Source organism: Lepisosteus oculatus, chromosome 6, assembly GCF_040954835.1.
Source record: "Lepisosteus oculatus isolate fLepOcu1 chromosome 6, fLepOcu1.hap2, whole genome shotgun sequence".
NCBI classification, from domain to species: Eukaryota; Metazoa; Chordata; class Actinopteri; order Semionotiformes; family Lepisosteidae; genus Lepisosteus; species Lepisosteus oculatus.
Genome location: NC_090701.1, coordinates 44,566,383 through 44,580,170, shown reverse-complemented (window position 1 = coordinate 44,580,170; position 13,788 = coordinate 44,566,383). Strand labels below are relative to the sequence as shown.

The 13,788-nt window shown below is 49.5% G+C and overlaps 1 protein-coding gene across 3 annotated transcripts; it reads left to right on the top strand.

Moving 5' to 3' along the window:
- The first annotated feature begins 1,037 nt into the window (after nt 1-1,037).
- On the top strand, nt 1,038-12,741 carry LOC102691053 (G-protein coupled receptor 15). 3 transcript variants are annotated; one of them, XM_006643117.3, is made up of 3 exons: nt 1,038-1,112; nt 7,680-8,697; nt 9,909-12,741. In XM_006643117.3, exons 2-3 carry the CDS (start codon nt 8,231-8,233, stop codon nt 10,627-10,629), a joined length of 1,188 nt encoding a protein of 395 aa, XP_006643180.2. In that variant the 5' UTR covers nt 1,038-1,112; nt 7,680-8,230; the 3' UTR covers nt 10,630-12,741. The 3 variants fall into 3 exon arrangements, with proteins under 3 accessions (XP_006643180.2, XP_015194823.2, XP_069047540.1); XM_015339337.2 differs by lacking the exon at nt 1,038-1,112 and adding an exon at nt 2,836-4,207; XM_069191439.1 differs by lacking the exon at nt 1,038-1,112 and having other exon boundaries at nt 7,294-8,697.
- Nucleotides 12,742-13,788: the final 1,047 nt, after the last annotated feature.

Sequence of the window (13,788 nt, the reverse complement as noted above, 5' to 3'; positions counted from 1 at the left end):
GTGAATGTTTCGAAAGAGGATGATCACGCTCGCTGTGACCCACTGTACTCTACAGAAGATCACGCCGCGTGTGGATCTTCCGCTCCAGAGGGAAGAGCGCCGCATACAGCCGCCTGCTTTTCCTCAGGTCTCTCATCCCGCTGCGTCTCTCCCTGTCCCTGTCCTCTCCTCTCTCACTGTGTCTCCTGCCCTGTTGTGTGTGTTTTTTACTGGAGGATTCTCTGTCCTCTCCTCTCTATCACTGTGTCTCCTGTCCCGCTGTGCGTTTCTTACTGTTACCTCCTGTCTTTTACTGTGTCTCCTGTCCTGTTGTGTTTATTACTGAACGATTCTCTGTGATCTCCTCTCTCTCTCTCTCACTGTGTCTCCTGTCCTGTTGTGTTTATTACCGAACGATTCTCTGTGATCTCCTCTCTCTCACTGTGTCTCCTGTCCTGTTGTGTGTGTTTATTACTGAGGGAGTCTCTGTGATCTCCTCTCTCTCTCTCTCACTGTGTCTCCTGTCCTGTTGTGTTTATTACCGAACGATTCTCTGTGATCTCCTCTCTCTCACTGTGTCTCCTGTCCTGTTGTGTGTGTTTATTACTGAGGGAGTCTCTGTGATCTCCTCTCTCTCTCACTGTGTTTGTGTGTGTTTATTACTGAGGAATCCTCTCTGAATATTCTGTATGAACAATAAATTTCATAATAAATAAAGGTTTAATGAATGTCTTGTGATTCTCTCCCAGCTCCTGAATCTGAGTAAGAGTCCAACCGTCCGACACGTTCAGACCCAGACGTTCGCTTTGCCGTTTTTCAAACGTTGTGTGAAACTGCCTGATAAGAATCTGATTATTCGTTTTAGAAACACGCAGCTTCTTCAAAGCTCTGGGGGATATTCTTGTTTGAGATTTTTTTTTAAATATAATGTGCCTTTAAAAGGACGATGCGCGTCAACCCTGGCCCGTGCCCCTTTAAACCTTTATCTCTGGAACGAAGGGCGGCAGAAGTTTAATTTAGCTGAATGCGCAGGTTTCGGAAGCGCTCAGGGTGGGTCTCTTGCGTGCACGCGCTGACAGCACGCTACCCGTGCCGGCCCGGCTGCAGATGCGCGAGAACGCCGAGCGGAGCAGGTAGGGCCGCCGCGCGCCGCCACGCCGGGAGCTCACGCGAGGGCTCCAGCGGGAGAGAGGACACGCGTGGGCCACTCTGAGGAGCGGGGTTTAACTCGAGAGCACCTCGTCTCCTCCTCACACAGTCAGAGTTATCAATAAACCGGGTGCCACTGGCTAAAGTGTGGGTTGATGAGTCAAGACGTGTTCTGATCAGAAACATTACAATTCGTAGCAACGGCGTTCGGGACGTCTTTGTAATGAATATTAGACACACATTTCGGTAGGGAGCTGCGTCAGCACGCGTAGGCTGCAAAGTAAAAGTGCATCCCATGCTGAAAGAACAAAAAACAGACATTTCGGCCGTGGAGAGTGGAGACTTCTCCACAGCCGAAACGTTGTGTCTCTTTTCTTTCCTTATACGGAATACATGCATGGAAGAATGTTTCGCTTGTTCCTATACATACATTATTCTGATGGTGAAACGCCTTTGACAAACACTCTTGCATCGTGTGTGATGGCGATGCGGGACTGGCGGCGCGTCCGATCAGAGCCTGCTCTCGGCGGATTGGAAAGTCGTTGGTCTTCACTGCCCGAGAACAGTCGCAATCGCAGTGACGCACTTTTCGTGCATTTAGTTGGGAATTCGTTTAAACAAACGACGCGTGAGCGATTTGTCTCTAATGCTGTAGCTATTTCTGCGGACGTTTGCTGGAGATAGTCGCCTTAAAATTATAATAACAGCCAAATAATAATAATAATAATAATTAATAATGATGATGATGATGATGCCAGGAACGCGACGAAAGCGCTTTTTATAACCTGGCTTTGTTGTAATGTTCTCCGACTGTGCAGAGCTCGGCTGACAGACAGACCTGTACCCCGCTTGTCCAGTATAATCTCCCCCAGTGGTTGGGGGTGCTCTGGGCAGTTTTCACAGTGCGCTCACTTCTTAACAATGTGTCCGGGTGTGTCCTCGGCTACCACCGTGTCCGGTCCAGCGGTGACGGCAGTAAGATTTCTGATCGGCGACGGCCGTGTCTAATTCCTTCAGCTCTGGACCGCGAAATGAGCGGAGGGGCAGCTCGCCCGGGCTCAGCTGACCTTCCGGTCTGAACGTGTTTGGTCTCGCGCGCGGAGGGACACGCTCAGCCCCGTAGGGCCGCGCGCAAGCTGAGAAATTCGTCAATCGGTCGTCCCGAAATCTGACTCCCTCAGCTGGGCACGTCAAGCGCTTGCGGTGTTTCGTGAGCAATGTGATCGTTAGCGTATCATATATTCATGGATTGTAAAGCGCTTGTTAATGAGCTAAATAAAGATTTACTGCATAATAATTAATTTCTGGTATTGACAGTAATTAGTATTCGATGGTGTTAATATTATCTGTTGTACTAATGTAGAAGGCTCCTCGTCTTTTTAATTTCTCGTTCTGCGATTCACCCTGCCTCTCCTCACAAACACCAGCCACGCGACACCTGCACCAGCAAATGTGAAATATTCCGATAAACACTAGCAACAAACAACAACAACAAGAATAGTAAAAAATACATATTTAATCAAATACTATTTAATGTAAATAAATATTAAAGCATAAGGCCATTAATTTATGTACTTGATTATTATCATCTTAATCAGCATGATCATTATTGTTATTATTAACAAACATAATAAGAATCACAATTTCACGTTGGTTACAAGCGCGTTACTTAATAAATTAATAATATAATAAAACCAATATAAACACCACCACCGATAATAATAAAATAATAACTATAGTAGTAATACTTCAGGCTGCCCGAATAATAATTAATCACACACAGTGATTACTCTGCGCCAGGCACTCGGACTGCGACTGCGGACCTGATTCTGCCCCTCGGTAACAGTGCTGTCCCAACATCAGCTCGTTTTGTCCGCCGTCCCGTCGCAGTCGCTAAACCGGTGCTCGGAGCCGCGCTGTGTCCTGGAGTGGGCCGTGGGTGCGCTCTTCTTGTGTTTTCGTTAGAACAGAGATCCCGTCGCCTCGGTGTCAGCTGTTGAAGCCGGCGGCCTGAACACGCGGCCGGCGCGGTGCCTCTCGGCGGAACGCGCCCGGGGGACTCTCGGCCGCTTTGATGTGTCCGCGGGCCGCTCTTGTCACGCTACTGACTGATAACCGGAGTCTGCTCGCCCCCGCAGCCCCCGGGGTGAAAAGTTCACGAGACACTTGGGGAGCTTCACACTCAGTTTTTACTTCATTCGGCACTAAAGTCGAAATTCTCAAACAAACGAAACCGGCATTTCTTAGGAAAAAAAAAACATCACACAAGGTGCGTCTAGCTGTCTATAGTCAGATTGAAAAATGCGCGTTCAGGAGTGTTTCGTGTTTTTCTTCCTGAACAAGTCTGATATTGTATGTACTTATTTAACAACACTGTGTTGTTTATCAAGTATCGCCATTATCTAGTTAAATTAATATTTTAAAACTAAGCCATTTCGCTGACGCAGTAGTGTATGCATGAAAACAGATTAGCAATTCGCTGCACGGCACTTTTTTTTTTACACTGAACGAAAATGGTCTTCGGAATTACTGTTTTCTATGGGAGGAATTCTTCTCTCATCTACAATACTAAATTTACAACCCTCCCAACATCCCTCAACGATTCAGTTTCGGCAATTTTTTTTTCGTCCTAGGGCGAAGGGATTTTGTTTTATCCTGAGCGTATTTTGTCCTGAAGACGAAGACGCGGAGGCGTAGCTACAGTACGAAGAGACTGTATATCTTTATTAACAATAAAGATAGTTATAAGAGTTATTGGACTCGTGCCGTACCTGGTGCTTTCGCGTTCAACCCGAACGCCTAGGAACGCAATGAGCCCGAGACTGTCACAGAACCGAAACGGCACGCATTTTTGGACGTGTTTTCGGTTCTTCAACATGGCAAGAAAGCCTTTTGCTTGCAGGCTGAATTCCCCGAATTTCCACGGGGGAAAAAAAAAGTCAAGAGCAATCAAACGGCTTGAAGCTGTCAACGGGAGCGACCGGTACCGCGGTCTCGACTGGCCGCCCCCGCCGGCGTCTGTGCCTCGGGACCGGACTTGATCAGTGCTGGGAGCCGAGAGCGGTCGAATAGTCTCTAGGTGCGTGCTTTCAAAGTGCTACTGATGGTTGATGAAATCATTCTGCACGATTTTTCCGAAGTCGTGTTGTGTTGAAGACCATACCCTGGCTTCTTTCAAGAAACGGATGGGTGAGAATAAGTACGAATTAAAAAAACCAGGTATATATGAACTATCTTTTGTAAACTTTCTTAAGCTCCTGAGCTAAGGGACTAAATCGGTCCGTGAAACAGTCTGGAGCAATTAGGAGTGTTAAAAGTACTAATTCGAATTAATTAATCTAAATTAAACTAAATTAGTCTTGTGTTTTGGTTAAGCAACAAATGTGCACGTTAGAAAGTGTAACTCGATTGCTAGGTGATTCAGATTTACTATAAAGCAGCCAATACGAACACATAAAACCTGATACTTTCTCTGTGCATCTGCATCTTCACTACAGACTCTCTAAAATGAACAGACGGAATAAATTAAATTAATCCCGCCGGGTTAACCGGAGAAGTTTGCGTTCGGAAGAGCTTGCCTCGCAAGTCGTGCTATGTCCAGGAGCAGCTCCAGGTAATTAATAAGCCAAGTTTCTGTGCGACAAAAACTCGCAGGAGACGTCGAAGCTCTGTTTTAGATAAGACTACACCATATTAAGATACTAGAATTAATTTGATTATTTAATAGCACAATAATAATTATACCAATAGAATCATTTATAAAAACACTTTAAAATATGTGTATTGCGTGAGCACTCTGAAGTATCGAATAAAAATACAATATAAAATGTGAGATAATGATGATAACAGGTCGACCGCCCGGCTGGACTTTCTCTGCAGCGCTCGGAACACCTGATGAAAACCTCTGGATCCTCTCCTGCCCGGCGACAGAACTCGGGTCAGGCTCTGTAACAGGTTAATTCGAGGCTAAAAAGTGGGAAAACAACTGAGGTCTGAGCTGAAGAACGGAACCTGTATTTTTCGACTTTTCAGCGTGGACTTAATCTTTTCCTGATAAGAAGACGAGCACATAAGAGACGAAGGGAGGCCATCGAGCCCCTCTGGTAGTACCTTAGTAAGTTGCAAATAACAGTACCTTATAATTAATAAATTCATGTTATTATTAAAAAAGTTCCCTATTGAACCAAGATCTCAGCCTGTTGTGTCTTTAAAGAAACGATTATATCAGCTTCGACAACTCGGCTGGGCAGCTTGTTCCACACTCCCACCAGCCTTTGTGTAAAAAAGTGCCTCCTGTTCTCAGTTTAAACTCGCTTCCTAAAACACAGCATTTATACCGTAGGCTGCGACAGGGGGGAAAGTTTCTTTCGATACAAACGCAGCTGGGCTGGAGGGCCTGTCGGCACCGCGCTCAACTGACCGTGGCTTTGCTCACGTTCCAGTTTTCAGTTCTTTCCACGACGCTTTAAATTGCTCGCGTTGTCTGTACATCACTTATCACAACGCGCAGCAGTAAATCTCGTTTCACATTCCGTTATTCGAGTTACACCGCTCATCTTTCTCATGGCTTTAATAATCGTTCTGAAATGTCAGCCAAATCTACAAACCACTTCCTATTATCTCCTGAACGTATTAGGCTCATGCATTTTTAGCTAAAACCTGTATTTGAATGTATTTATATAACATTCATCTAACTAAAGGTGTTGAGCTCAATTCATACATCAAACACCTGAGGCTGGACACGGCTCGGCCGAGGACGGGCTGTACACCTGAGGCTGGACACGGCTCGCCCGAGGACGAGCTGTACACCTGAGGCTGGACACGGCTCGCCCGAGGACGAGCTGTACACCCGAGGCTGGACACGGCTCGGCCGAGGACGGGCTGTACAGCTGATCTCAAGGCGGTTAGATTCGGTGCTCGACTGAGGGAAATGCCTCACCGGTTCTCTCGGCTTGACAGCTGCTCCTGGCGGAAACTGAGATTGAAACCTGTGTTTTATATTTCACTATTCCGTTATTCGGTTAGTTAGGTGGTTATCGCGTTAATTTTTTGAAATGATATAAAAAATATTAGCGAATAATTTCAGTCATGTTATGCCCTTGCAAGTGAGATATGGCGTCAAAAGTAGTAATAATAATTTTACTACTGGAATTTCTGACGCTGTCCTTGATCACTTTTGGGCGCCGCCTGAGAAACCAGTTTTTACAAAAAACGTTTTGTTTTTCTGCATTCACAGCTCCTGCGATATATTACGAGTATTTACATTATTCCCAACTAGAAAACACGGAGAGACAGTCGAATCATGGCTAGGGCAGCTAAGTCAGTCGAGAGGGACAGCAGAATTTTCCTTTCTAAATGTACCGTGACAAGAGAGAGAAAGGAGTGGGTGTTTTGGTTTTTCTTTCTTGTTTGTGTAGCAACACAATGGTCTTGCAGTCCGTCGCCACTGACCGCGAGCTGTGGATGGAAGCGCGGTGTCCTGTCCGGTGCGCTGGGCTCTTCAAGCTCTCTACTCTCTGCTCTACTCGGCTTTCTTAAAGTGCCAGCTGGCTGGCGCCCAGAGTAAACAGGACAGGGGCGTATGTGTGTGTGTGGGTAAACAGTTTATCTGCCCAGACCGCAGCGCCACACACACCTACCCGCAGGGAAACAGCTCGTTCGGAAACTCAGATCAGATCCAACGAGTCGCGCAGGAGGCGGGCGGTGCTTCGGTCTAGTCAGCTCGAAGTTCGATATTCAATTTGGAGCGTCAACAGCGTCGTCACGAAACCTCAGAGAGTTATGAAAACACTTGCATTGCGCATAGCGTGATTTGCGAATGTTTTCACAGCCTTGACTCTGTCGTCGTTCGCATGAACACCTGTTAAACGGTATTTCTCGCGTGGTGAACTTCCCATTCCAGTTGGTGCGTAATTGCGCATCAATCAATGAGCTAAGGTTTAGAAAAAGACAGTTTCTAAGCCTTCTAAGCTAATGCAAAGGTTGTGAAAATGTTCACAAATCGCGGTCTTTGAAATGCACTTGACTTGAAGGCTTGATGTAATTCCTTTGCAAAGATGTTGACAACAGAATATTTGCGTGTGGGCAGAACAAAATGCCAAGTGAAGGCTGTGAAAATATTCACAAATCACCCTATGCGCAATGCAGGTGTTTCCATAACTCTAGGAGGTTTCATGAAAATGGTATTGACGTTCCAAAATGAATATCGAACTTGACCGCAGCATATTCTCGGAGAACACCGGTCTCTCCTGTAAAGACGTCTTTACGAGCGTTAGGTTTAGCAGTAAGGAGTCCGGCTGATACAGATACAAACACACATATCAAACATCGCGTTCTTGAGCTCGGCGCCAAAGTACATATACAGCAGATTTACAGATTTGAAACGAGTCGTTCTCTCCATCTGTGTTGCTTAGTAGTGTTGTTTAGTTGTGTGGTCACAGACCACACCACAGGCTTACAAGCTTTCAAGATGTTTGTGTGTAGGCGCACGGCTCGACACCCTTCTGTTTTCTTCTCAGCCACTAAACAAACGCTTTTGAATTGCTTTGTAGAAAAGCACCAAAACCAACACCAAACCAGCACGAGCTCAACGACAGCCCAGCGTGCGACTTCCTCCGCCAGAGCAGCTGTGAGTCCCAGGACAGTACAGCAACACCTAAAGCTACCTAAAGGTAGCGTGTTCCCCTCTCCCACCACCCTTTGTGTAAAGTAGTGCCTCCCGTTCTTGGTTGTAGATGCAGATCTTCCCAGTAGGTTCCACCTGTGCCCTGTTTCCCCATTCAGGCTGCAGAAATCTGCCTGGGTGACTTTGTTAGGGCCTTAGACGATTTAGTGAATGCAGCGCAGCATAACACAACACACAACACAACACAACACAACACAACACAACACAACACGGTATAACACAACCACGTCCATGGGAGCATAAGGAAGGTGACGGATCCACAACAGACGCCAACACAGACCCGACAGCAGCAGTGTCCAGGGGATGTGTGTGTAAATAACCAGGCGGCGTCACAAGTCTGGACCCAGGACCTGGCACAGGGAGCCCCAGTGGCCTGGAGCACGTGGCCTGGCCAGAAGAGGAACCCACCAGCCCCCCATGACGGCCACGACGGACGCAGTCGTGCTGGGAGCGCAGATGTCAGGCCCTGCAGAAGCCACCACCTCCGGCCCGTGGCAGGAGGAGACGACCTACGACTACGACGCCAACGCCTCAGGCTGTGAGGTGCCCGTGCTGGCGGGCAGCGCCAGGGCGCGGGTGGGCCTGTACTGCGCCTTCTTCGTGGCGGGCGTGGCGGGGAACCTCGCCCTGCTGGCCGCGCTCTGGGCCCGGTGGAGGCGGCGCGGCTGGGGGCGCCAGAGAGGCTGGCGCCCCAGCGAGACGCTGGCCGCCAACCTGGCCGCCGCGGACCTGCTGTTCCTGACCGCGCTGCCCTTCTGGATCGACAGCGAGCTGAGCGGCGGCACCTGGCGGGCGGGCGAGCTGAGCTGCAAGGGGGCGCCCTTCCTGGTCGCCCTCAGCATGAACGTCGGGGTGCTGATGCTGACCTTCGTGAGTGTGGACAGGTGAGGGCTGGCGGGGCGCGGGAGTGATCGGAACGAGACGAGAATAATAACAATAATAGCAGCCATCCGGCTCGTTCGGCCGTTCGGCAGCTACATGATTCTAACATTTCCTCCAGCCTTTTCTTAAAGGTGCCCAGAGTTCAGGTCTCAGCCACCTGGCTGGGAAGCCTGTTCCACACACCCACTCCTCTTTGTATAAAGACAAACATGCACCATGGTCAATTATGCACACCTCCTTCTCGGCCTGACGTGACGGAGCAGATCAGGATGATGATGACGATACAGCCTTGAGCTCTGACTGTGGCTTCATGATTACAGCCCCTTAGTACAGAAGTGCCATTTAATGTTGAAATAGAAAATGCTGAAATGGTGAAAGTTACCGTGTAAATTGAATAAGCACACCCTCCCTGCTCAAATAATAGTTTGCGGAAACTAAACAGTTTTGTTGTAACAAACAGATCAAGCAGCAGAAACGTCTTTCATGAATAAATGTAATTCCATGCATGCTCTCCCTCTGCCTTTGTTCTCCCTCTTCTTCTTTTCATCTATATATCACTCCTTCTTTCCCTTTAAATCTCTCCCATGAATGTTGTCTCTGTCTCCTTCCCCCCCCCCTCAGCCCTTCTTCTTATTTCTCGTTCTCACTGTCTCTGTCCTGTTTTCCTTAGCGCTCCCTCTCCCTGTAATCCTTAGTTCTCCCTCTCTCTGGCCTCTTCTCCTTGTCTCTCCCCGTCTCCATATTCTCCTTCTCCCTGTCTCTGTCCTGTCTCCTTATCTCTGTTCTGTTCTCTCTATCTCTTCCTCCCCCTGTCACCTTGTCTCTCTCACTCCACCTCTCTCTCCTGTTCTCCTTAACTCCCCCTTGGCCCACCTCTGTATTTCAATTCAATTCAATTTAAGGTGCTTTATTGGCATGACCAATGAACACAATCAGTGTTGCCAAAACAAGACAAATACAATTCACATAAAACAAAAATCTACAGACATTTACAATAAAGACACAATCATAAGACATTAACATATAATGTATTTACATAGACATTTACTCCCTCTCCTTGCCCGAGTCTTGTTCTCCTTAGCTCTCCCTCTCCCTGCCGCAGTGTTTTCCACATCTCTTCCTCTCCCTGTCCATCCCTCTGCCCTTTGGCTCTCCAGCTCTGGAGGCTGATCTGCTCCTCCAGGTGACATCCCTGCCCCTCCTGTCTCCGCAGGTACCTGGCGGTGGTCAACCCCAGCCTCTACCGCCGACTCAGCAGGGCTCTGTTCACGGGGCTGGGCTGTCTGAGTGTGTGGCTCGTGTCCCCCCTGCTCGCCCTGCCCGTGCTGAGAGCCCGGGTCCTGCAGGGGGTGGAACTGGAGGATGGCACAGAAGCGATGTGGTGCCAAGAAGAGGACGGCTCGTCCTCTCCGGGCCAGTCCCTGCTGCTCCTGCTCTTCAGCTTCTTCCTCCCTCTCCTCCTCGTCCTCCTCTGCTACTGCAGGATCACGCGCACCCTGTGTCTGCACGCCAGGCGCTCGTCCAGCCTGGACACCCACCTCTGTCGCTCCTTCAAGATCATCTTCCTGGTGGTGGGGGCCTTCGTCCTGTCCTGGGTCCCCTTCAACACCTTCCGGCTGGTGGGCGTAGTGCAGCAGCTGCTGGCCCGCGACTCCTCCCCGTCCTGCGTGGCCCACAAGGTGGCGCAACTGGGCATGGAGATCACGGCGCCCCTGGCCTTCGCCAACAGCTGTGCCAACCCGTTCATCTACGCCTTGGCGGACCGCTCCCTGCGGCGGGACAGCGCCCGCTGCCTCTGCCCCTGTCTCGTCAAAGCCCCCGTGAGCTGGGGCGCCATCTCCTTCAGCAGCCAGCAGGGGGCGTCCTGGTCCGGCTGGAGGACCAGAGACAGAGCGGCGGGAGAGCCCGTGGGTTTGACCACGCTCCAGGACTGAGAGACCGCTGGACAGGGAGGGCGACCTGTCAAGACGGCCAGCTCTTCGTCCAGCTGCCCTCCGGCCACTACATCGGGGTCACTGTCCGTGTCCGTGTTTGCTTTTCGCTTGCTGTTACGAGCGTTCTGATCTGGGCCGTGTGGGAGACGTGGCAGGAGAAGAGAGGTTTCCATTAAGTTGGATTTATTGATATCATTCCCAGATCATTGTCCATCCCTCTTCAGCAGAGGAGAACTCACCTGGCCAAGTCTCCTGGTCCCACATCACGGGAGCTGTGGCTGTGCATAGACCCGAGAGATCAGCTGTGCCAGTGAAGAATTAAAGGCAGCAGAAGAAGAAAAGGGTCAGTTCTCCTCACCGGACCACACTGTAGCGTTGCACGGCGCCTTGGAAAGCAACAGCTGCTCCAGGAAAAATACATTTGACTATTGTAGAAAAATCAGGACTGAAGCAATTTCTGCAGGTTCCGGTTGTGCTGCTAAAGATGGTTCCCAGTTTTGAGAAAGGTATTAGTATTTCAGGGCTTCTTTACCTCCATTCTGCCTTCGCTGCTGGCGGCCCCTGGATAGCTGTACAGAGAGCAGTTCCTGTCGTTGTTCTTGAGATATTTTCTGTCTTCGGCAGACCAGCTTCCTGTCCCACAGGTGCTTGCTGTTTTGCATTTTGATCATTGTTTGCAACAATATGTTTCAAAGTCTGGATCTCTGCGTAATTCACCCCTCTTGGTAGAATGACTAGGAATTCTTAAGGCCCATAAATTTGTTGTTTTTTTTAACAAATATGTGTCCAGAATATTTGGCTGTATGCACCGACATGATGTCTGGTCCATTGGGTAGCTGGTAGTGAATTGATTCCAGGGTCTCCTGCAGACCAGGTACTGCACAGCAGGAGCAGGACGGGCTGACAGAAAGGGGGGCGTGACGGCGGTGATCCGGTGCTTGGGGGGCGTGGCAAGGGCAAACAAGTTCAGACAGTCCAAGGGGAAAATCCGGGGCGCAGTCCAAAGTCCAAAACCGAACGATCCATCCAAGACGAGACAAACACGGTTAAAATCCGGAATGGGATCCGGTACAGGGACAGGGAATAAAACCAGGGTAACGAGGCCAGGCGCTCCGAGCCCAAGACTCAGATGGTCTGGATGCCGTGATGAAGCCTTTTATGGCCAGCAGCCATATCACTCTGCAGCTCATAGCTGGCAGCCCACTGAAGTCAAGCAGGTGTGAGCCTGGTCAGTACCTGGATGGTACTAAGGTTGCTGCTGGAAGAGGTGTTAGTGGGGCCAGCAGGGGGCGCTCACCCTGTGGTCCATGTGGTCCATGTGGGTCCTAAACCCCCCAGTATAGTGACGGGGACACTATACGGAGAGGAGGGAGAGAAGACAGTAGAGAGGAGCTGTTGCGACACAGAGCTCGGGTTGAGGGTTTTTTTCCAGCTGTGACGCAGAGCAGCTAAAATCTCGGTAGCTGCGGGGCGCCCTCAAGCTGACCGTGTGCTTCATTTTCATCCCCGGAGCACCGGCTCGGAGATGTTAAGGTGTGTTTTCTGGGCGCCCTCGTGTCGTCTACATGTTCGCAAATCCGGTTGTGTTTCTCGCATGCCGCTCCAGTCGGACTGCGGGCTCGGTGTCTGCGCCACTTCCTGTGTCTGCCAGCTCCGCGCGCCCAGGCCGGAAGCGCCGTCGGGAGGCTGGCAGGTGGGCTCACCGCCAGAGAGCGGGGCCTGTAATAAACCTGCCATTTTCACGTACTATTTACAGCACCTTACAAACCTCTTTTTCTTCCAGCGCTCAGATAGGCTTGTATCGGAAGTGGCTAGGCTGGGTAAAAGACGGCTTTGGGGTTTCCAATATTCAGTTCGAAAAAAAGCTTTGCGGTACCCTCAGCGCTTAGGTGCACTTCCACCTCACCACCGGGCGAGGGCGCTCCAGTACTTTATTCATTCCCAGGGTGGTGATTTGAGCAGAATGCGGTGCACCACACAGCACTTGACAGAAAAAAAACGTTAAAAACATTGCTGAAAAAAAGTATATATGTAGATCGAAACAACAAGCGGACCATAGACGTGAATGAAAGTAACTGTAGTATTTAGGTATTAAAGGTGTTAACTCATGAATGTCGATTTTTTCCTTCTTTTTATATCGAGCCCTTCGACAGATGACGATATGGGGGTGTCCCATAAAACCTTTTCAGGGTCTGTAAGAAAATAAGTCCGCTCAACGAGGCTCCGAAAGCGAAATGCTTTGTAAGCGCGACCTGTTGGTCGTGTAGCCGCGCTGGCAAACCTGGAATTCTAAGAAATTCTAACAAAACCAGACGACCTGCGCGTAACCCCTGTCCTCTCGGAGACGAGTTAAAAAACACCCCAGAAGAAAGCCGTCTCAGTCAGAGCAGGAACAGCGACGACACCTCCGTCCCCGTGACAGTCCCACTCACGCCCCGACTGACTGTTTGACACCCGGTTTGACACCCAGCCGCTGTGCCCGCCTTGTCGAACACTCAGATCGAAAGCGCCCGTGTTTTACAGACATTTAAAACCAGACGTCGCTTTTAATCAGCCTGACCTAGGGCAGGAGCAGGCGGTTCGGTATTTACCGTCTGTACGGAGCGAGCAGCCCACGCTCTTTATTCCAGTTCTCATCACGCACGACGCGGACACCTTCTGGACAAGGGGACCTAGACCCGGGACTGGACCGGACGGGACTGAGATCCGAGACAAGAGCGCTCGCTTGAAGTATCGCAGACTCGGGTGGCATTTCTCCCAGTCCAGTTCCAGCATACTGCCCGCTATAAGCGATCGCACAATTAACTTCCACGCGTCGTGATGATGAGCGAACATATGTCGTGACAAGGTGTTTCTTTCTCGACAAATTGAGCACTTTGCAGCGGTTAGAGCCTGAACAGGGCTATTTGTTCTACGGTATATTACTTCACACACAGGACGAACTAATGTTCAACTTTTAAAGGTATTTTTGTCAAAGAGTTGTTTTTTCCCTGTTTTAGATAAGCGTACATTCATTTTGATTAGATGCTGTAAACGTAGAGCGTATTTATTATTGCTGCTAATTATATTGAACATTCAATGGTTTCAGTACGTGGTTACCTAGTTAATAATAGTCCCCCCAAAAAAGCTTTTATACAATACGACCTAATAAAACAGGTC

Excerpts from the sequence above, each read along its gene's own strand:
- LOC102691053 (XM_006643117.3), top strand. The coding sequence starts at position 8,231 with ATGACGGCCACGACGGACGCAGTCGTGCTGGGAGCGCAGATGTCAGGC. Across the intron at positions 8,698-9,908 it reads ACCTTCGTGAGTGTGGACAG|GTACCTGGCGGTGGTCAACC; the intron begins GTGAGGGCTGGC and ends CTGTCTCCGCAG.